Source organism: Misgurnus anguillicaudatus, chromosome 23 (genome assembly GCF_027580225.2).
Source record: "Misgurnus anguillicaudatus chromosome 23, ASM2758022v2, whole genome shotgun sequence".
NCBI classification, from domain to species: Eukaryota; Metazoa; Chordata; class Actinopteri; order Cypriniformes; family Cobitidae; genus Misgurnus; species Misgurnus anguillicaudatus.
In genome coordinates, this window is record NC_073359.2 from 28,189,284 (window position 1) to 28,214,284 (window position 25,001).

General features: G+C 38.3%; 1 protein-coding gene across 1 annotated transcript in view; it reads right to left on the reverse strand.

Annotated features, from left to right (window-relative positions):
* Positions 1-25,001, reverse strand: part of ptprsa (protein tyrosine phosphatase receptor type Sa) — a 240,010-nt gene that overhangs the window by 30,324 nt on the left and 184,685 nt on the right. The window contains exons 17-26 of the mRNA XM_055217681.2: positions 21,187-21,780; positions 20,239-20,333; positions 18,996-19,249; positions 18,644-18,722; positions 17,615-17,842; positions 17,333-17,493; positions 14,049-14,164; positions 10,447-10,494; positions 4,979-5,076; positions 212-335 (exon numbers count right to left, since the gene is read on the reverse strand). Of these exons, the coding sequence (XP_055073656.2) occupies positions 212-335; positions 4,979-5,076; positions 10,447-10,494; positions 14,049-14,164; positions 17,333-17,493; positions 17,615-17,842; positions 18,644-18,722; positions 18,996-19,249; positions 20,239-20,333; positions 21,187-21,780 (1,797 nt within the window). The remainder of the gene's footprint in view (positions 1-211; positions 336-4,978; positions 5,077-10,446; positions 10,495-14,048; positions 14,165-17,332; positions 17,494-17,614; positions 17,843-18,643; positions 18,723-18,995; positions 19,250-20,238; positions 20,334-21,186; positions 21,781-25,001) is intronic.

The window sequence follows — 25,001 nt, forward strand, 5'->3', positions numbered from 1 at the left end:
GGATTTTCTTATGAAAGTGGTTTAATCCTTTAAGTTACCATACAAGTATGTAACGTCCTGTTGCATAAAAAACGCCAGCATACAGATTTGGAAACGGCACGAGGGCGAGTATATAATTACAGAGCTGTTCAATTTATGCCTGATATAATCCTATTGAGAATATCGAGAAAGACGAAGCCAAGTTAAACTGGAGTGTGTGGTTCTTGCTGACCTTCGATGGGAGCCAAGATGACGCGTGAGTGATCGTAGGCGATGACGTTGGCGTATCGGTTCTTGGGTTTGTTGACCTCCAGGTTGGAATGTTCCCAGGTGAACTGCTGGCCCGGATCGATGGACTGTGGAAGAAAAGCAGAGAAAGAATCAACCCTCAGGGCTTTTCCCAAATCTCACGGCATCACACGATTGAATACTAATGTTGTGGAGAAACGAGCGAGGTTCAGAGAGAAAGCAGCGAGTCGAGCAGCGCTATAAAGTATATTTCACTCGGATAAACGTTCAAAGCCAGATAAAAGTCCAGCCACTCCTGCAATCGCGCTTCACATTAAAGTGTAATTAAAAGCTGGTCCTTTATCGCTTTAAATATTCACGAACGTTCGGCCAGGTAGCCGTGTTGAGATCATTACACGGACAGTGAATAATAGCAAAGGAAACATTGATAAAAGAGCCTGTTCTTTCCTGCGAGGGAAAGCGGGGTGAATTAGAGCCGGCCGGTCTGACGCCGCAAGATAAATGCTGCTGCATTCCCAATATGAGATTTCTGAATAAATATTCTAGCCCCCTGTCAGGGTAATTTAGTATTTCATTATGATTCTGAGTCCGTCCTCGGGCGATGGCGCCGTCCCAGCTCCTCTGGTTTGAGGGATGTTTTTATTTATTGAACATCTTTGCATGTTGAAATTGGGGCTAAATAACCCACAATGAAGGGTTTGACGTAAATGTTCACCCGGCAATAATTACAGGGGCAAATAGCAACAAGATAAACTTCTACTTCTCGAATCCACTTCAGTCTTATATTTCAATGGGTTTTACCTCAGATAACCAGCTATAGATCTGTTCTTCAGATCTATAGACTCACGTATGCTTGAAAGATTAATGTCGTAATCCAGAGTTTATATAATGCCTTTAAAATCCTCGCGCTACTGTATAAGCTCAATGTTTCTCTTATCTTTAGTTTCAAGTTACCTCCTTATAATAAAGGTGCATTGTTTGGTCAAAATTATCGATTTTTTCACCATCATTAGCATATTAAGTAAAGATCACGTTCCATGAAGATATTTTGTACATTTCCTAACGTAAATATATCAAACTTTGTTTATTATAAGTAATATGTGTTGCTAAGGACTAATTCAATATTTAGATTTTTGCACTCTCAGATTCCAAGTTTCTCGGCCAAATTTAGTCCTATCCTAACAAACCATACATCAATGGAAAGCTTATTTATTCAGCTTTGATTTGATATGGATGAATCTCAATTTTTACAAATTGACCCTTATGACTGCTCTTGTGGTCCAAATTATTGTGTTTATTTGAAAAAATTTGGTCTGATATGAGTTATGCATGATATGCATGACACAAAAGACAGACTAAAAGCCTTAATAAGGGCATAAATAAATATGGTTACATATTTAATATATACGCATACATATTTACATAAAGATGTATATTTAAGATACACAGGACAGTGGCGGCCACTGCGAAGTTCATCACAACATGTATGTAGCCCGTCATGTGTGTGATTCGTAATTTCAAAATATGTGTTCGGCGATAATTTGAATTTTACACAGTTTACTTTTACATAATACATATTTACATATAACTACATATCTATATATAACTATATGTGACCCTAGACCACAAAACTACTCATATAGATCAATATTGTATTTTTTAAACAATTTGGTCGAGATATGTGTAATGTAAAATCTGGAATCGGAGTGTGCAAAAAAACCCCCTCAATATTAAGAAAATCGCCTTTAAAGTTTCCGAAATGAAATCTTTAGCAACACATATTACTAATGATAAATAATTTTTTGGATATATTTGCGGTAGGACATTTACAAAATATCTTCATGAAACATGATTTTTACATGATATCCTAATGATTTTTGGCATTAACTCTTTACCCGCCATTGATGAGTTATCTCATCAATTAAGAAAAAAACAATTTCCTGGCAATGACGCTTTTTCTGACGAGATTTTATGGTAATCTGTAATTCCGCTATTATGTTACCCAATTTACAGTCCTACCAGAAAAACGCTGAGTTTACATAAAGAAAAAATGCGATGAAATATTTATGCAATTTAATGCAATGAAGTTGTGGGAGCTTGCAAAAACTGTTTGCAGCTTTTCAATGATGTTCACGTCACATAATCATGTCACTTCAAAACTCACCCATGGCAACAGGGGACATGGTTGCGCTTGTGTGAGGTAAATGCAACATTTTTCAACTTCCTGCTAAGATATATGTGATTTTTGCTACGAATATGCGAGGATTATAAAATCATGCAAGCCTCGCATATTTTGCACACGAAAATCTGCAATTTATGCTGCAAAAGTGTGGCGCATTTGAAAAAATGCGCCCCTCGCATAAATATGCGGACTTTGGCTGATTATGCATTGAATCATGCGATCGCATACCGTATTTTCCGGACTATAAGTCGCACTGGACTATAAGTCGCATTTATTTAGAAAATCATTATTCTTTTTAGGGGCATTTTGTTTGTTAAGTCTTTTTCCATTGTCTTTAAGTTAATGTTTCCGTTAACAGTTTTTTCAGGGGTAGGCTACAGGAGCAACATATAGCGCCCTCTCGTAGCTGTAGATGGTAATGTTTTCTTTTGGTGCATGTTAGTCAGTATGAATAAATTTTGACATATAAGTCGCACCTGACTATAAGTCGCAGGACCAGCCAAACTATGAAAAAAGTGTGACTTAAAGGGATAGTTCGGCCAAAAACGATATTAAACCCATGATTTACTCACCCCCAAGCTGTCCGAGTTGCATATGTCCATCGATTTTCAGACAAACACATTTTCGGATATTTTAGAAAATACTTAAGATCTTTCTGCTCATTAAATGTAATGTTACGGGGTCCAGCAATATCCCACGACCTTCAAGTCCAAAAAAGTGCGTCCATCCTTCACAAATTAAATCCAAACGGCTCCAGGATGATAAACAAAGGTCTTCTGTGGGTAATCCGTGCGGTGTTGTTGTAGAAATATCCAGATTTAAAATGTTATTAACGTTATAAACTAGCTTCCGGTAGCGCCGCCATTTTGGAGTGATGCGCATTCAGGATGAGAGCTTACGCAGCGTACAGAGTTTCTCTGCTGCTGCTCTGTGCCCCCGCCCTCCGAATTTGTCATACGTCACTAAGAAAAGTGCGTACACTACGCTAATACTCTCTCCTGAGTCTGGGATGGCGGCGCTACCGGAAGGTAGTTTATAACGTTAATAACATTTTAAATATGGATATTTCTACAACAACACCGCACGGATTACCCACAGAAGACCTTTGTTTATCATCCTGGAGCCGTTTGGATTTAATTTGTGAAGGATGGACGCACTTTTTTGGACTTGAAGGTCGTGGACTATTGCTGGACCCCGTAACATTACATTTAATGAACAGAAAGATCTAAAATATTTTCTAAAATATCCGAAAATGTGTTTGTCTGAAAAACGATGGACATATGCAACTCGGACGGCTTGGGGGTGAGTAGATCATGGGTTTGGTGTTGTTTTTGGCCGAACTGTCCCTTTAAGGGGATCGCACACTGGCCGCGCAGCTCAGCGTCGCGCCGCGTCGCGTCTAGGACAACTCGGAGGTATTGTAAACCGGAAGTGCACATTAAATAGTGCGAGCTTCGATAGATAGCGTCTTCTTCAAAATGCAAAATATATGTTCACAGCCAATGTTAATTATTTGGGACAAATATGATGTTATTTAATGTGAAACTATGTGAGTGGCGCTGTGTGACGCAGCAGGGATTTGAGCAACTTCCTGAGTCACAGCTGGGCCGCGCGGATAGGCGCCACCTGGTGGCGCCAGTGTGCGTATACTCATAGAAAACAATGTGTTAGTTTTTTTTAGAACGACGCGGTGCTGCGCGACGCTGAGAGGCGCGGCCAGTGTGCGATCCCCTTTATAGTCCAGAAAATACGGTTATCGTGTTTTTCTGTAGGGACTGAATTTATAAAAAAACTTATGCAAAAACAATCAAATTAATCAATGTGTATGTTTTGATCTTTGTTCTGAATCTGATCTCTAACAAAATACCTTTACAAAAATGCAATTATTTCAGCTCTTTGCTCAAAATTTGGATTTTTGAAGAAACCTACCCATATTTAAGAGAACAAATATAGATAGGATGAAACGTATTTCCCTGTTTTGTTTGTTTGTTTGTTTGAAAGCAGAGGGTCTGTTCTTTCAGAAGAAAATTTTCCTGGAAGGCATTTTGTGATTTTCAGAAACTTCTGAAAAAATGCTGGCTGGCAATGAGTTAATTTTTGACACACACAATGTATTTTTGTCTTTTTCTACAAATATACCCGTGCTACCTATGTTTTGTGGTCCATGATCATATTTATATAAATTATTCTTTCAGGTTTATATTCCAATTTATATGCTAAGCTAATTGTCCCAAAAAACGATAGCGGGTTGGTTCGTCTCAATAATTCCAATGTTCCTGCTGCGATATCAGACTTAGTGCGAGTCGTGTGCCATTTAAAACTGCATTAAGTCTTGATGGCAATGTGCACTGAGACTTAAGACGGACGACGACATTTGCTCTATGCAAATGAAGGCTTAGTCAGCAATACAAGTGCTAATCAGCAACAGCTTGGTTTTAAACCTAGCATAGCAGTTCATGGTGAGACAAATGCTAAACCTGAGGGTGAAGAAAGTTTTTGGTGAGGCAAATTCACTCTTGCAACTTCATGCGACCGGCTTACAGGCTTTCGTTTTTATGAAGGTCTTACCTCATACTCTTGGGAGAGCTTCAGGTTGTCATTGGCCTTTAGTAGGTCCGTGTGCTCGGCCAGCTCAGTGATGGGAATGGGCGGGTGGTTCATCATACCTGAAGAAAACAAACATATTGTCAGTAAAGTCACAATGAGGCAGACCCGAAATATAAGTGCAGCAGACGAGATCAGGGTGTGTGGGGTGGAGGGAATGATGTGGGCGTTACATTGGGGGCCAATGTGACACAAGGGTGATGTTAGGGACACGGTGTACCAGGCCAGAGCTCCAATCAGGTTTGTTTTTTTAACAACAGGCTGTATTTATAGGCTACAGAAGATTAAAAACGAGGAACTTGAGCGATGGTGCTTGAAAACCCCCGGACCAATTACAGCCCAATGATAGCAGTTCAAATGTTTTGCAATACTGCCAAAGCGATGAAATTTCTCTTTCTGCCTCCACCGTTGCAAAAAAGATGAATGATATCCCAAGAGCAAGATGACACTTTAAACACTCGGTGTGTAAGACAAACCGTACGCGTGTCCTCGGTGATCTGAGACAGGAGGAGTAATGGGCGTGGTTGCTTAAGTGAAATCGAACAAATCTCCCTTCAAACCGAGTCACAGGAGCGATAAATTGAAACGAGACAAAAAACTGCCCTTGAGAAATGCAGCCACGTCTACCGAGGCAAAACGTAATAGATTTAATCAAATGCGAAATCTCAAAAGCTCTCGTAGTTTTCACAGAGGAGAGGCAGAAACGGATTCTTTCGCGATAAACAGAATCGCTCTTGATTTCTCTGTATTGCTACTCATTTTAATTTGGGGGAAAGCACAAAAACAAAACGGTACAAAGACAACATTAGTTTTCCCTCGAGTAAACTTCCGCCTTCACAGTCTAACAGCTTTTTAGGATTGTGATAATTTCCTGTCATCTGAGCGACTCCCGTGGACGATGAGGGGTAATTGAGTCTTTGTGCTGGTTTTTCTTTTGAGAGTTCTGGCCTGGGGTTCAATGACCTGATGGTGCTCGAGTTAGTTTGCATATGCTCGCTATGATGTCACAGAACCCTAGAGGATTCTGGGAGTTTTGTGTCTGAGTTAACCCTCAGTTATGAATTAGAGAAAACGGCCACTTTGTCTATTTACGACATTTTAATTAGACGCTAGCATATTTCTAGACTCTCCTGCTTCAGAGGTCAGACGTCGGCTAAACGTTGACATCTTTCAAGAGCGCTGTGATTTAATTAAGCATTAATAATCTGCATAATCACATTAGCCATCCTCAATTTCGCTTCCTGTTCACAGTTTTATATAAACTTGGTTCGACTGTGACAAGGGCGCATCTTGATTTTATGCAAATTTTTATTAAAAGTGGAGACCAGTAAGACACAACACTGCAAAAAATGTCTTTCTTACTTATTATTTTTGTCTTGTTTTTACTACAAATATCTAAAAATTATTTTAAAAATTCTTTTTAAGTGTTTAAGAAAAAAAGTACTTATTTTAAAGATTTTTTTTCTTAAAGAATTTTTGTGTTGTTTTCAGTACAAATATAAAAAAATTCTTGATAAGCAAAATGACATAAGAAAATAACTCACATTTTTTATGCCAAAACTATAAAATTTAAGTGAAATTGTGCTCAAAACAAGCAAAAAAACAATCAAAAAAATTCAAGGGTGTAAGAATTTTTTTTATTTTTGTGTGTTTAAGAAAAAAGTTCACTTATTTTTAAGATTTTTTTCTTACCCCATTGGCAGATTTTTTGGTTGTTTTAAACATCTTGAATTACGTATTGGTGTAACACTTTATAAATATTTGCACTGAAAACAATAAAAATACTTACTTAGTATTTTTGTTTTGTTTTCAGTACAAATATCAAAAAATTCTTGTTAAGCAAAATGACATAAGAAAATAATTCTACTTTTTAAACAAACGATACAATTTAAGTGAAATTGTGCTCAAAACAAGCAAAAAAAAAACAAAACAATTATTTATAAGATTTTTTTCTACCATATTGGCAGATTTTTTTGCTTGTTTTAAAACATCTTGAAATGCATCTTGATTTAAGACTTTATAAATATTTGCACTGAAAAAACATCTTGAAATGCATCTTGATTTAACACTTTATAAATATTTTGCACTGAAAAAAGACAAAATACTTAAATTCACATTTTTAGACCAAAACTATAAAATTTAAGTGAAATTGTGCTCAAAACAAGGAAGAAACGAATACATTTTTTTTCAAGGGTGTAAGAAAAAAATTCTTACATTTTTAAGTGTTTAAGAAAAAAGTAAACTTATTTTTAAAAAAAAATTGTTTGTTTTTAAACTCTTAAAATGCATCTTGATTTAACACTTTATAAACAAGCAAAAAAAAAAAGAATAAAAAATTCAAGGGTGTAAGAAAAAAATTCTATAATTTTTAAGTGTTTTAGAAAAAAGTAAACTTATTTTAAAGATTTTTTTCTTACAATATTAGCAGATTTTTTGCTTGTTTTAAAACTCTTAAAATTCATCTTGATTTAACACTTTATAAACATGCAAAAAAACCACATAAAAACATCCAAGGGTGTAAGAAAAAATTTCTTTACTTTTTAAGTGTTTTAGAAAAAAAGTAAACTTATTTTAAAGATTTTTTTCTTACAATATTAGCAGATTTTTTGCTTGTTTTAAAGCTCTTGAAATGCATCTTAATTTAACACTTTATAAATATTTGTACTTAAAACAAGACAAAAATACTAAATAAGAAAGTACTTTTTTGCAGTTTGTAGGCATGACAGCTTACAAACAGATGAAAATTACCCATAATGCCGCCATCGGAAGAAAAATCTTGCATTTATCCCTCACAGTTTCCCTTTTAATATCTTGCTCATGCATTTGCTTTTTGTTTCTCTCCAATATGTTATACTCATCAGTCGGGGACTGTCTTGAATCAGTTTTGCCCTCTTAAAGCGAACCAGGTTAATATATGCCATAGCACTCCTGAAAAAGATGTGAAGGGCAACTTTGGCAAACAAGATGAAATCGGTGCCGCATGCTAAACACGAACAGCTTCACAACGCAATAAGACAGGCCACCTAGATCCAATCGAACCTCGAGATGATTAGCGCTTTTTTCGAATTCGAGTCGACCGCAATCGCTCATTCGTCTTCTGATTCTATAATAAAGGTTTTAATGAACTCTCTCTATGCACAATTACATTGAATCTGACAAGAAACGCATGTATTAACCCCAGGAGATTCACAGCAGACTACGTATTTACAGAAAGGATCTGATTCAAGGCCCTAGGACACGAAAATGTTTGAGGAAATGTATTATTTTTCATAATATATTCTTCCCTGCAGCAAAATCGTTTTATCTGAAGCAATCAGCGGTGAGATATAACGCACGAGAACGCAAACTGTATAATTACATATTTTCAGTCTTTCATTTGCGCTTGACAGGTGATAGAAATAACAAATCCTTTTGATATCCGTCTCTTGTTCATTTACATATAAAAGTGCTGGCTGCATTTCCCTGTTAAAAACTAAAATAATAAAAAATAAAGCCGGGTTTGGCTCTCTTCTCCCGTCGGAGGGCGGGAGGGTTGTATCGAATGTCGAGCCATTGTGTGCGGAGGGGGTTGAATTAATTCTGCTCTTTATCTTTCCCTGCAGAACGACCCAACGGTGGAGAACGAAATAGGGGGCTGAACAGGGAGGAATGATCCTGGAATGTGTGAGAAAACTGATACAGAAAACCCTTCAACATCATCAGCTGTGATCGGATCACTTGAACTGTGAATTAATAGTGCAGCCAAAAGCAGTCAAAAACAAAAAGGTCAAATCAAAAGCTGTGTTGCGAATCAAAGTTAAAAGCAGCCATCAAGTAAAAATACTGCATAATATAGGATTAACTTGTTGAAAAATGCAGTTTAATAAGTAATGTCTCTATTTATTATATTTATCATTATTTCTAAAATATGTTAGAAGTACCAAAAAATCAAGCCAACATAATTAAGGTGTCAATTAAAACCAAACAGAGCTGTATAACGATTAATCGCGATTAATCGTTTGCAAAATAAAAGTTTTTGTTTACATCATTTATGTGTGTATTGTGTATAATAATTATATATATTTATATACACATGTATTTTTTTCTTAAATATATACATGGATGTGTGTGATATACATTTTTACATTAATATATAATTTCTTTTATAATATAATAAATATTTAATATATAAATATATTTTTTCTTAAAATTATACCTGCATGTGTGTGTATGTATTTATATATACATAATTATTATACACAGTACACACAAATAAATGATGTAAACAAAAATGTTTATTTGGCAAACGATTAGTCACTATTAATCGTTATGGAGCCCTAAAACAAACTGCACAATAAATTCAGTTTACTAATATTTCTGACCACACAAAAGGTAAGAAATTATATATTTTTTATTTGAAAATGTATTGCAAATACGGTCAATGTATAGGCAGAAATACGACATACCAACCCAATCTCAAGGCAAGTCGTGGTATAGTCACTAAATATTTGATTTATTTATTCTTGTTAGTGTTATTTTTTCCCCTATGTTTTTACTATTGTCGCTTGGGGTTGGAACGACTTTATGTCTGTTCATTTCCGACATCCTAACTAGGGCTGTCAAAAGATTAATCGCGATTAATCGCATACAAAATAAAAGTTTGTTTTTGCATAATATATATATTGTATTGCATAATATATTATTTTGTATATATTATTACACACACATGCATATGTATTTAAGAAACATTTACATGTATATAAATATTTATTTAGATTATAATATATTTTATATTATTTATAAATAAAAACTATATTACATTTTTCTTAAATGTATACATGTATGTGTGTATTTATATATAGATGATAATTATACACATTACACACACAAATATATTGCACAAACAAACTTTTATTTTGTATGCGATTAATCGCGATTAATCTTTTGAAAGCCCTAATCCTAACCCAAACACCAAATCTAACCCCAACCCCAAGTGACAATGATTTAAAAATGATTTAAAAGCATAAAATGACACGAAAAATAAAGTTGTGCTACGGAAAACTATTTATAGAAACTCATTCTAAGTAACACGAAAAAGACATTCGTGCTCAATGACATGAAAAAAACCTTAAAAACCGTGTCCATGAAAATCGAATATTTCGTGACTATACGACAAGTGCCATTATCTTGTAGACTATAATAAATATTTTTTTCAAATGACATTTGAATAGGATTTTGGCTTAATCCTAAATGTTCCCAAGTGTGCTTTAATTTGAATGATGACTGCTTTAAACTTTCTCTGGTTATAGGTGTGAAATTAGCCCAGATCTGGCAGTTTGTGAGGAGTAAGTCATATGCATATGTACTGTGAGGACACAACCAATTATTGGCACGTGGGGCATTAAAAAAACATAAGCAAACACAACAGCTCAGCGCGAGATGCGAGGACTAACTTTCATAGTCAAAACTGGATGCGCTGAGCGGGCTGCTTAGACCAGAATCTGTGAAAAACAGCAAAGATGAGAAAAGAAAAATTCCCTTTTAATTTACTGAACCAAATCTTGAAATGACTTAAAAATGAATAAAAAGAAAAGATCAATCCTCCTTTACACGTCTATTCTCTCGAATTAATATTGCAAACTGTGTTGTGCATTTTTAAACAGGCAGAAGAATAGTCCGGCCCTGCTTTGAATGAAGGATGAGTTGCTTGTGAGGGTCCCCGGTGGTGGATCTGAAACCAGTAAAAGTAGGACCCGCCAAAATGAAGATGAAGCTACACCCATGTGACAGTAAAGATGTAAAGACTCGCATTATGGGGCAATCTAAAAAAAACAACATCAAGCAGAAAACAAGCTTTCTCCATGTTACTTTAGTACAGGGGTTCTCAAACTTTTTGGCATGTATATGGTGAATACCTTCACGGACACCTCAAACTTAAGATTTGAATTAAACAAAACCTTAAGCCCAGGCTTTAAGTGGGTTCACATCAGCTGCGTTTGAGGCTCAAATTCGTGTCTACTGCGTCTAGTTTGGCGTTTGAACATTTTGAGTTTACTCGCTTCATTCGTGCGTGAAAGCCACACCTGAAATTTTAGTCATCGAGACATTCACACGGAAATTCGCGTCATGGGAGGGGCTTCTGCGACTCCGCTCGCATCCTGTAATCATGTCACTACTAGAGCAAGCTCCTGATTGGTTAATGCCGCGCATTTTTCCGCCCCCAAAAAAATTTTCAACTCGCGCGTTTGCTGTGGCAACGCTCAATTCGCGGCATTCTCGCGAACTAGACGCACGAATGTGGCGGAATCGCATCTCCCGCGCTAAACGGCTCATTCGCGCAGTGACTTCCAGACGCGCGTCAACGCGTCTTCACATTTACTTAACATTGAAATTGCTCGTGCTTGACGCTTCTACCGCTGCTGGTGTGAACACAGCACTAGACTAAAACACTTTGGGCTGTCTCACCTGAAAATAACTTGCACTGTTATCTCGTCAATTAAGAAAAAAACATTTGCATAAAAACGTGTTTCTGAATTAGTTTTATGTTAATTTGCAATACCGCGATAATCTACCACTAGATGGCGTACCCAATTTATGAAAAAACTCAAACCAAAACTTTATTTACTTATTTTAAACTATGTATGTTTTGATAATCGTTCTGAATCTGATCTCTAACAAAATTCCTTCACAAACATGCAATTATTTTAGCTTTTTGCTAAAATGTTTTATTTTTAAAGAAAAATATCCATATTTAAGAGTTTATAAGCAGAGAAAAAAAATATAGATGAATGAACTTTTTTTCCCCGTTTTGTTTGGTCTGTTTTTTCATTTGATATATTTGCATGTTTACATATTTTTAGAAGAAAAATTTCCTGGAAGGCATTTCGTGAAACTTTTGTGAAAATCACAAAAAAATGCTGCCGGGCAACTTTTCAAAAAATGGCCGGCGGGGAATGACTTAAAATATACCAGTGCCATAGATTTTTCTCAAGATACACACCAGTAACGTCTTTTTAATGTTTATAAAAGATGATTAAACATCCTATTAACACTAAGGCCTAGTCCTGGCATTAGCTAAGCCTTGTCTGTGAAACCCGGCCTAAATTATACAATGCAGTGTACAATTCCACGATTTGTATATTACATACAAAGCCAATGCAAAGACACGAATAGATGCAAAGTCGTGCGGGGCGATGCGAAACTGGGCAGCGCGATATGACGCAAAAACACATTCGCGCAAGTTGAAAATATTCAACTCAAGCAAAAAACTGGCACCAACCTGGCACCATCTCGTGCCCCCCAGTTTGAGAACCACTGCCTTAGTAGTGCATGCAGTAAGCATGGTATGTTGCAAACTGGTTTTAATCATTTAGCCTATTTAAATATTTAATATAATAATCTTTCTAAAAAAATTATAGATTGTGGCGTTGAAACAATATGTACTCTCATACGGTCATATACAGTAAAATACACATCTATTCTATGCCATGGTACATATCCACGGTCATTTAAAAAACATACATTCTTGTTCTTTCTGAAAACATCAGATGGCTGCGTTTATCGAGCGCTAAAAACACATCCGTCCATTTGGCATCTTAGCATCGGTCCAGCTGTCAAAAGAAAGAGAGCGGATCGACGCTGTCTTCAGCTTCTGTTGTCCTGGTCTAAACCATCTGTGATGCCTTCAGACAAACCTTCACACAACCTCACACTAAAGCTACATTTGCTATATAAAGAAACTTGGATGAAATCGTATCACTTTGTGTCGTATTGTAGCTAAACAATACTACTACATAAAAACAGCTGTCTCTATGTTTTAACCTGAATTTCAGTCGTCAGTAGCATAATCCATAATGTTTCATCTCTGCATCTCGGTCATCCATGTGAACTGAAGTATGTTCATAAGAACAATGACCCTTGTTAGCTAATGGAAATGTTGCGGACGTATTCCCATCCAAACTAATTGGCCTAACATGGCCGTTTAAATAAAATTCACCAAGCAAAGAGATAATGACTTCCCTCGCTTCCTTGCAAAGTGATGGTTGCACAATGATAACGTGAAACTGGTAAATGAGCGTCTCCTCTTCTTGATAAAATAAAAGCATCGTAGCAGACAACAAATAAGATGAAAGCACGCCGAGCTTCGTTCAGACGTGTTATTAGGTGGCGACTGAACAAGATGCTCGACAATGGACATGTGATTATGGGAAATGAGTCGGTGATAGCGCCTTTCCTCCTCCGGTTCTCGAGCCCTCTCTCTCTTTATCTCGGGTGCAGATGGAAAGCTTCGGACCGAGGTCGCGGCGTGACCTCCTCGGCAATATTGCCGGCTTTGAAACGAGAGCTGTTTGATGAGGAGACGCCTGAGAACGAGAGGAGGGAACAAATTCTCTCCACGCCACTTCAAGGAGCCCAACAGAAATGTCAGACTAGGTTTAGCGTCCAAAGCCGGCGAGAATGAGAACGGCAGAGAATGTTCTTTGAACCGGAGGATTTGGGGGAAACAAAAGATAGTCTGCTTTTGAATGAGATGCGGGAGGGGACGATAGAAGCTCACGTAAAGCTACGCGGGCTTTTATTTTCCACCGGGGTTTGAGGAGCTTTCTCACCACCTTGAACGCAACCTTTGTTTTAGAGCAAGCGTGACTGATGGGTCGTTCGCAATTATTATCGAATAAATTGCATCAGCACAGACACAGATTAGAAATAACAGCGGGCGCACTTCAAATTGACAGTTATATTAAATTTAATTGACAACGTGTGTCATATCTTCACACTTCAAAGCGTGGATTTGTGCAGCTTTGTTTGGGGGAATCTTACAAAAACATATTTCATATTTTAAATCAACATCAAAAAAAGATATATATATGTTATATGTCTATTGTTACGCTATTTTTTATGTTAAAATGCTAGAAAAAACCTAATGGTCCATAAACGCGCTAAATCTTTTTAAACACAATGTCATTTAGTACTTACGACCCAAATACTGGCTAATACACAACATCATGTTTAAAGTTAGGTCGATTGTCTGCGTATTTGTGTTGTATGTGTTTACCTGGGGTTTGGAAGTTGATGCGTCTCATCTCCACGGGGTCTGTTGGGTGGTGCGAAGTAATTTCGGCATTATTCAGAAGGCATTTCGTCCGTGGCTCCGACTCTTTACGTTTGCTACTTTAAAAAGTAAAGCACAAAGAGCAATGTGAATAAATTTGGATGGACACTCACTGTCCAATTTGATTGGTTGATTCGTTTGGCTGATTCAGTCAAAAGAATCGCTCCAAGCAATTACAATTTTTCAATAAAGTTAGCCAAGACAACGCTATATAAAATTGACGTTTGCATTAATCTCAACACAAACAAGCTCACACAAATATACGGTTTACAGTGGGGTCCAAAAGACGAAACCATATGGTTTTGCCCATAGTGTATCCAAAATCTATTCAATATACATTATAACTTTTATTTTGTTCAACTTCATTAAAACTCAGGTCCCCGCTGCACAGGTATATCTGAAAAGCAGCACAGAAACACGGTGACTGTCGAAGCCCAAACAAAGCCAAATCCACAAACCACACAGCACTGCTGGCAGGTTAAAAGGCCCGTCGCTCGAAGCCGCTATTTCATTCCGCCGTCTAATTAAAACTGGGTTTTATGCTGAGCCCGAGCGTTTTCTTTTGCCCCCTTTGAAAACAGCAATAAAGTACCGCCAAGACTCACCTGTCTGGCTTACTGCATCCGCGTCAAAGCGAAATAAATATATAAAAGGAAGAAAACACAACAAGAGAACAGAGCAGAGGAGAGAAAATAAGAGAAAGAAATCAATAGAGTGCATTTAAATTCATAGCCGGGCCAGATCGGCCTCATCTGCATTTGGAGAAACCTGTATTAGATTTGTGCGTGAGCCCGTTGGGTGGCTATATGATCTCAAGACGCCAGAGGTTAAACCCAAGGTCCTGCGAAGGTAGGAAACACTATCCAGCTTTTAACCTCATATGTGAGGCATTAATGAGCAAAAGCTTCCCTTTGAGTTTGAGCGCACTTGCATGCCAAAAGTCAGAGAGGTCCGTTTCGACCGCTATCGGTTATTAGCTGTCATCTCATGAATTTTTGATGAGTTGGAATCGACAGCCTTCCTTAGCTTTGCTTTGAACTTTTTAAAACTACGCTAGCGCTGGAGGCAACGTTTCTAAAAAAGGTATATGTCTTTTCTAACCTTTTACGTTTTATTGCATTTAAGGTGCATTTACAATGAAATCTCATGCCAATTCGTACAGATTTTTAAAGGTTAATTCGTATTAATTCACACGACCACATCTGTACATTTTTGTACAATTAGCTTTTGCCCCTGTGACATTGGGGGTGGGGTTTCATTATTGTTTTTTTAATGATAATTGTATGTTTTCGTACAATTCACTTCGTAGGAATTCATACGAATTACCAAACTCATAAAATACATATAAATTCTTGTAAGATTAGGCTGGCATTTTATGATAATTGTATGTTTTTGTACGATTCACTTCATAGGAATTCATACGAATTAGCCAACTCGTAAATTATGTACGAATTCTCTTGAGATCAGACTGGCATTTTATGATAATTGTATGTTTTTGTACGATTCAAAACCTAAGAATTCATACGTATTACGAATTCTCATGAGTTTAGGCTGGCATATTATGATAATTGTATGTTTTTGTACGATTCACGTCGTAAGAATTCATACGAATTAGCCAACTCGTAAAATACATACGAATTCTCGTGAGATCAGACTGCCATTTTATGATAATTGCATGTTTTTGACCGATTCACTTCGTAGGAATTCATACAAATTACCAAACTCGTAAAATACATACAAATTCTTGTAAAATCAGGCTGCCATTTTATGAAAATTGTATGTTTTTGTACGATTCACTTCGTAAGAATTCATACGAATAAGCCAACTCGTAAAATACGTATCGATTCTCGTGAGATCAGGCTAGCATTTTATGATAATTGTATGTTTTTGTACAATTCACTTCGTAAAAATTCATAAAAATTAGCCTACTCTTAAAATATGTATGAATTCTCGTGAGATCAGACTGGCATTTTATGATAATTGTAGGTTTTTGTTCGATTCACTTCGTAGGAATTCATACGAATAAGCCAACTCGTAAAATACGTACGAATTCTTGTTAGATCAGGCTGGCATTTTATGATAATTGTATGTTTTTGTACAATTCACTTCTTAGAAATTCATAAGAATTAGCCAACTCGTAAAATACGTACAAATTCTCATGAGATTAGGCTGGCATTTTATGATAATTGTATGTTTTTGTACGATTCACGTCGTAAGAATTCATACGAATTAGCCAACTCGTAAAATACGTACGAATTCTTGTGAGATCAGACTGGCATTTTATGATAATTGTATGTTTTTGTACGATTTACTTCGTAAGAATTCATACGTATTAGCCAACTCGTAAAATACATACGAATTCTCATGAGATTAGGCTGGCATTTTATGATAATTGTATGTTTTTGTACGATTCACAACGTAAGAATTCATACGAATTAGCCAACTCGTAAAATACGTACGAATTCTCATGAGATTAGGCTGGCATTTTATGATAATTGTATGTTTTTGTACGATTCACGTCGTAAGAATTCATACGAATTACCAAACTCGTAAAATACATACAAATTGTAGAAAGATCAGTCTGGCATTTTATGATAATTGTATGTTTCTGTACAATTCACTTCGTAGGAATTCATACGAATAAGCCAACTCGTAAAATACGTATCGATTCTCGTGAGATCAGGCTAGCATTTTATGATAATTGTATTTCTTTTTACAATTCACTTCGTATTCGACGTCATATACGAATTAGCAAACTTGTAAAATATGTACAAATTCTCATGAGATTAGGCTGGCATTTTATGATAATTGTATGTTTTTTATACGATTCAATTCGTAGGAATTCATACGAATTAGCCAACTCGTAAAATCCATTCGAATTCTCATGAGATCTAGCTAGCATTTTATGATAATTGTATGTTTTTGTACAATTCACATCGTAGGAATTCATACGAATTAGCCAACTTGTAAAATCTGTACGAATTCTTCTGAGATCAACCTGGCATTTACAGTAACACAATTTAGGATCCGTAGCGGCCTAAAGTTTTGGCACACCTAATTATTACAATTTTACAAATAATAGAATAATAGAAGTCAAAACGATTAAATTACACAAACCGAGGTATAGAAATTACGCAGACGCACAAAAATCATATATTTGAGGTTCATAAAAGCTTTCGTCAATCTTTTTATGTTAATAAATTCAAGTTGATGTCACTTTCACTTACTTCTTGTAAAGGAGAATGGCGATCACGATGCATATGATGAAGACCACGGCGAGAACCGGCCCCACCACCCATATAAGCCCATCTCCACCTGTCTCAATGGGGTGAGGATCCACATCAGGCATCGTGATCGGATCCGTGTAGGGGCTGGACACAAACACTTTCTACATGGGCGCAAATCACACTTTTTAGTTGGATGTACTTTGTCTTTAACGATTCATCAAGCAGAAACTTGGAGATATGTTCATTGGAGTTTTACACATGTTTAGGATTATTTGCCCTCACCCCTCCAGTAGTGTTGAGCTCAGCAAGGATGAAAAACACATATTCTTGCCCGGGGTCGAGGGCTCTGTTCTCAAAGCCACCGTAGACCTTCTGGTCACCCAGAGTGAGGGGCTGATGCATGGATGAGGGCTTGAAGCTGGCAGCAATGTAGGGTCTCTTCCCGTCCAACTGCTTGAGCTGACGGGTGGTCCGAGCGTGACGATGACCGAGTCTCCGCTCGCCCAACAGCTGTGGAGGAAAAGAGGAAGATTAGAGAAACACGGTTCTGAGAAATCACCACTTTAGGAGCCGTAATGGTCCCTGGTTTACTTTCTGTACAAACACTAGAATTGGAAATCATTTCTATGGGAATTGTTTGGAAAATCCAATGTACTATTGATTTACACAATAGTTTATTTTGTTGTGTACTTTAAACACAGAACAATGGACAATAAAATTACATTCTTAAAGAAACAACCAAAGAAAAGTATTTTTACAGCGAAAGTCTGAAAAGAATAAGTCGGCCCAAAAAATATCAAACATGTATTAATTAAAAGACTTTTGAATGGTGTGTGTCGTTTTCGGGCACACAGGCTCCTCATCAGTATAAAAGCAAAAGTCTAAAACTGTTTGTTCCTTCCATCAATTGTACAAAACATCGATTGTACAAACAGTTCTGATACAAACAAAAACAAAAGTGCGCCATACATATGGAACCTACAAACAGTTTTCGCACGGTTGCCTCTGCAGACTAAACCCGGAGCAGAAAGCATGTCAGCAACAAAAAAAGAAACGTACTTGAGCTGCGAGTCGAGAAATTAAAATAATAAATAAATGAAGAACAAGCGCCTGTGTCATTCGCATCTCAAGGTCACATCTCAAGTGGCTCAGGCATGGCAATCTGCCAGCACTCGGGATGAGAGCTGTATAATTGTCCCCTCGCCCTGACAAACCTCCAGAGAACAATCCCACAATGCCCTAGCGAGAAGACTTTCAATGGCCACGGCTCCAGTGTGTCTGTGATACAAGGTCAAAAACAGTAATGTTCACCTCTTCTAGATCCAGCTCATCAGGGTTCTTGTTGTGTCTTCTACCCTTCCTCAACGGCACCACCACAACAAAGATGGTCCTGCATTATAGATAAGAAATTATATTTAAGCAAACAATTCATGGACTGGAATATAAATCGTAAGTAAAGTAGAATTGTTTGGAAAAATTAGAAGTGTAGCCAAATTATTACAATGCATTTCTCATGGTTGCGACAAAGGGGTGCAATATCAAGTATTAGCATTACCAATTGTATGTTTTATGGTAATTGTTTTTAGGTCCACTGCTATCATTTAAAGACTACATGTATTAAGCGTTTCAGTTTTAGTGATGTTACGAAGGAAGTTTTCCTCACTTAATCATGTCTTTGGTTTCCAGTGGTGGGAAATAAATGGCCAACGTGTTGTCCGGCTCTCTACTGAGTTCCAGCTTTGGTTTATTAACCAGAATAGGCGGGGCCGTTCGGGCGGTGAGCTTGTGCTTGGGTCCGCCATCTGTGCTCTCCGGACAGGTGATTCTGAACTCATAGTTGGTGTCGGGCCGCAGGTTGATGATGAGAGCTTTGGTGTCCTTAGCATCAATGCTGTCCTTTTGCCTGTTGTACTCGACCTGTGGACGATGGAGATGCAATTGTAATTTAGCTACATTTTGTTTGTTTTTAGTTATTAAGCACTCTAGTGGCACAAACATTTTATAAGACTACCCAGCTGGCACATGACCAACCTTCAACGTTGAAATTTGGTTGAAATAATGTGAGTTGTTCGTTCAACATTGATATAACATTGAAACAATGGTTAATGCTAAACGCGATATCAATGTTGAATTCAATTTGCAAAATCAATGCATATCTCAAAGTTAATTTGCCATTCACGTAAAGACCTTAATTCACCCATGTTGAAAGTGAGATGTTGAAACAACATCACAATATCAACGTTGATTCAATTAGCAAAATCAAAAGGTAATTAAACCTTGATTCAACCTTGGATCAATGCTGATTCAACCTTGGATCAACGCTGATTCAACCTTGGATCAACGCTGATTCAACCTTGGATCAACGCTGATTCAACCTTGGATCAACGCTGATTCAACCTTGGATCAACTCTGATTCAACCTTGGATCAACGCTGATTCAACCTTGACTCAACGCTGATTCAACCTTGGATCAACGCTGATTCATCCTTGGATCAACGCTGATTCAACCTTGGATCAACGCTGATTCAACCTTGACTCAACGCTGATTCAACCTTGGATCAACGCTGATTCAACCTTGGTTCAACGCTGATTCAACCTTGGATCAACGCTGATTCAACCTTGACTCAACGCTGATTCAACCTTGGATCAACGTTGATTCAACCTTGGATCAACGTTGATTCAACCTTGGATCAACGTTGATTCAACCTTGGATCAACCTTGAATCAACGATGGATCAATGTTGATTTAAACATGGATTAACGTTGAAATGCCAGCTGGGAATGTACAACAATGAATCATTTACAAAAAAAATGAGTGAATTGGGTCAAGGTAACTAAACCACTGTGTCATGTTACGGTAACATAAAAATTCACAGTTTCTGTATCAGTGGTGGAAGTTGTACTCGACCATGCAGGGGTATGGGAATTGGCTATTGGAAAACTTCCAGGTCAGCAGGACTGTTGTCTTGGTAACCAGCTTTACAGTGAAATTCTTAGGAACATCTGTCCAGGTGTAAATGAAGGGAAGAAAAATGAGACGAACATTTCATAAAAGCAACATCATAGCAAGCAAAGCGCGATGGGGAACAACAGAAAGTGTTCTGAGTTTGCAACTGTTTTCCAGGGGTGTGGGGAGGTTTGATCCCTCGAAGTGAGCACACTGTGATGTTACTGTGAAGGGGGGGCGCTCAGTTGGGACAAACAGCACACTGGACTAGACTAGTGAACACAGAACCACAGGATCACACAGTACTCTCTGCCTGCCCCCGCCTGGCAATGCCGCCCCAACGAGCAGCAGTACCTTTTTGAATGAAACCCACATTATATTTAACTAACCCACTGCTGCGAGCTCTCACTTGGATTGGCACTGCCATGGCAGAAAGCCTGACAGAAACAAGGACAAACCCCAAACACAGCATGCCCACACTTGTTAGCAGTGCATCATGGGACGCCATGCTGCAAAACAACCCAGTGTGGGGTGGGGGAGAGGGTGAATACAAAAAATAGGAGGGGGTTCCTAAACCAAAAATTAAAACCAAATTAAGTAAAAATGTGCCTAATTCAACTTCGCACGTGGTTCTCTCCTACCTTGTTATGCTAGGGGAATCTGAGTGATTGGATGAGTGAATGTGCTGGGCGTGTCTGACCAATCAGCACTTACCTCACAGAACCGATGCTCCACCCTTTTCATAACTGACTGACTTTAGCTTACTGACTGTTTTTACCTTTTTTTGTGGGGTAGGGTGCTAGTGAGGTATGTGGCTCCCAGAGTTTATTTTTTAAACGTGGTTTAGGTGGTTGTTGGGGGGTTTTGTTGTCCCTTGAGGCAGGGGCGAGGAAAACAAGCAAACCCTACCTGCTTCGAAGGCCACTGTTCGATACTGGATCGGCGGGCTGTACGGCCCTGGACCTACACTGGTGTGCGCTCGAATTTTCACATCGTACGCCACGTTGGGTCTCAAGCTGTTGAGGGTGTAACTGTTCTCGTTTGCCGGCAGACGCAGTTCTTTGGGTCCGCCAGCAACTCCGGCTTCCTGGTAAGCCAGCGTGTATTCAGTTATGGCGCCGTTGCGTTCGGCGAGCACCGGAGGCAGCCAGGAGAACTGCAGCGAGCAACAGGTGATATTAGGGCCCTCGATTATCTGAGGATACCCTCGGGGAACCTCCTCCGGGACTCTGAGTTCTTTTATTGCTTCTTCCCCGAAGCCCGATTTGGACTTGGCGGAGACCTTAAAGATGTACGTGGCACCTCGGTGGATGTTGCTGATGGAATATTCCAGCTCCTGCGGGTCAAACTCCAGCGTGGCCAGAGGGCTCACGTCCTTTCGGCCGAACTGCAGTCGAAAGCCCTGCACCTCGAGACCCGGAGCCAGGAACTCTGGGGGTTGCCAGCGTATTAACGCAGAGGTCTCTGAGTTTTGATTGACGAAGAGGGAAGGAGGCCCGGGAACTGTTGGGAGAAAAAGAGATTGCATTAAATTCAAATGATCTGTATCGCATTTAAGTTGTATTGAAACCAGGTCTCACAGTGAAAGAAAAAGTGCTTCAAACTTCTGTCTGTAAAAGGATTTATATTACAAGCCTTTTTTACTGCTATTTGAGAAATGGATACTTTCAACTACAATCTTTTAAGCATGTACGTACTGCGATAATACAAACTGGCATGCAGGTGATAACAATATATCTAAATCAAAGCAACATTTCTAAATCACAGCTGTTTCTCTTCCATGTTTTATCAAGGCAGATTGTAAAAAGCACAAAAAAGTCAATATCACTTGTGTCCTCCTCTTCACCGTAGTCTTATAATCGCAGTTGTCCATGTGTAAATTCATACTTGCCATATAAAATACGGTAAAACCAACCAACCTTTCTTCTATGTTATTCTTCAATCTCAAACAAAACATATCTATATTCACACACAAGACTAAAAATGATCATGCAATGCCATTTCGTCCGCTATGTGAACATAAAATGCTCAATGTACTTGAACAGATGACAGGCACAAGGGAGTGGAGAGGGGATTTAACACAGCTGAAAGACATTGAAGAAAAACATGTGAACAGATATGAGGACAAATGCCTCAGAGAAAAGGCCGAGGTGATGACGGAGACGTAGAAAAAGGTCCAATCTGCCGCAGCGAAAGGACAATGAGGGTCAGAGACGCTGTGATTGCGCCCCCCTCCTCCCCAAAAGTACTCCAGTCCACTCCAATGGACGCCACACAATCCCCTCCATACGGCCACAGGCACGTTTCCCATTAGACCCTGCATTAACGGCCACTGTTGACCTACGGGCGCTGATTAAGAAAGGATTGCGTATCTCTCTCGCGCGCTATGCTCCCTTTGTCCTGTAACAAATAACATAACCTTCAGCTATCACGTGACTAACCTCAACACTGAGTGATTTTAGGTCTTAAGGAGCAGAAATGCTGGTTAATATAACAAACCCAGTTAAAAACTGCAGCAAAGCATTTTGGGCTAATCTAATACAAGATGCATCTAAAACACTGTAGACCATACTATAATATACCATACAATCATACAAACTATGTAATTTCATACACTAAAATACTATAAACAATACAGTATTATAAACTATACTACATTATACACTATACTAAACAATACAATACTACACATTATACACTCACCTAAAGGATTATTAGTAACACCATACTAATACTGAGTTTGACCCCCTTTCGCCTTCAGAACTGCCTTAATTCTACGTGGCATTGATTCAACAAGCTTTAGAAATGTTGGCTCATATTGATAGGATAGCATCTTGCAGTTGATAAAGATTTGTGGGATGCACATCCAGGGCACGAAGCTCCCGTTCCACCACATCCCAAAGAAGCTCTATTGGGTTGAGATCTGGTGACTGTGGGGGCCATTTTAGTACAGTGAACTCATTGTAATGTTCAAGAAACCAATTTGAAATGATTCAAGCTTTGTGACATGGTGCATTATCCTGCTGGAAGTAGCCATCAGAGGATGGGTACATGGTGGTCATAAAGGGATGGACATGATCAGAAACAATGCTCAGGTGGCACTAAGGGGCCTAAAGTGTGCCAAGAAAACATCCCCCACACCATTACACCACCACCACCAGCCTGCACAGTGGTAACAAGGCATGATGGATCTATGTTCTCAGTCTGTTTACGCCAAATTCTGACTCTACCATCTAAATGTCTCAACAGAAATCGAGACTCATCAGACCAGACAACACCAGTCTTCAACTGTCCAATTTTGGTGAGCTTGTGCAAATTGTAGCCTCTTTTTCCTATATGTAGTGGAGATGAGTGGTACCCGGTGGGGTCTTCTGCTGTTGTAGCCCCTCCGCCTCAAGGTTGTGCGTGTTGTGTCTTCACAAATGCTTTGCTGCATACCTCGGTTGTAACGAGGTATGTAACGGTTATTTCAGTCAAAGTTGCTCTTTTATCAGCTTGAATCAGTCGGCCCATTCTCCTCTGATATCTAGCATCAACAAGGCATTTTCACCCACATGACTGCCACATTATGGATGTTTTCCCTTTTCACACCATTCATTGTAAACCCTAGAAATGGTTGTGTGTAAAAATCCCGTAACTGAGCAGATTGTGAAATACTCAGACCGGCCCGTCTGGCACCAACAACCATGCCACGCTCAAAATTGCTTAAATCACCTTTCTTTCCCATTTTGACATTCAGTTTGGAGTTCAGGAGAATGCCTTAACCAGGACCACACCCCTAAATCCATTGAAGCAACTGCCATGTGAATAGTTGATTAGATAATTGCATTAATAAGAAATTGAACAGGTGTTCCTAATAATCCTTTAGGTGAGTGTATATGCTAATACACTATATAATACTATACACTATACTATGTGATACGTTATTATACACACATACAACACAATATACTACAAAACACAATATAATACTGCATGTTATTCCATAAACTATACTATATATTATTTAATAGCTTTAATTGAATATGCTGTACTATACACTATATGGTAATACATTATATTATATAATACACGATACTAAATGACATACCATTAAATATGTTATAAACTGCTGGCATTGGATGGTATAACACAAAATACTCCAGACAGCTGAAGCTGAGAAGCTATTTAACTCTCAATAACTAGCACTGGAGCAAGAGGGTCGAAGCGAAACAATTAATTGAAGAGAATAAGCACAGTGCCACGAGGACCCCGATTCATCCAAACTCTTCTGCATTAGCATGAAATCTCTCACATCCCACAAGCATGATAGGATACAGCAAGAAATGTTAGTTAATATGATAAAACTACAAAAGTGATGTTTTTGAACTACAAAATAACCCTAATGCTTTGTTTAAAGTAGTCAGCAAAATTAAATATTAAAAAAGAAACATCACCTTCAAGCAGGCACTCCAGTGCGCTATAATGCATAAATACAGTAAGCACATCTGCCTCTTTTTTTTAAGCGCCTGTCTGCTATCAACACAATTTGAATGATGGTTCTGCATGACTGATGGGCTTCTCGGTCCCGGCCGGGTCTTCTGAAGTCTATCTCCGGCATGCAGAATGGCAGCTCGGGGACGGGCGGCTCTCACGCAGATGACAGCTCGCCACGGAAGAGTCCGTGCATAAAAGGGGCGTGTCGGCCCTTATCAATGCAATAAGTCAGGGGCTTATGTTGTCTG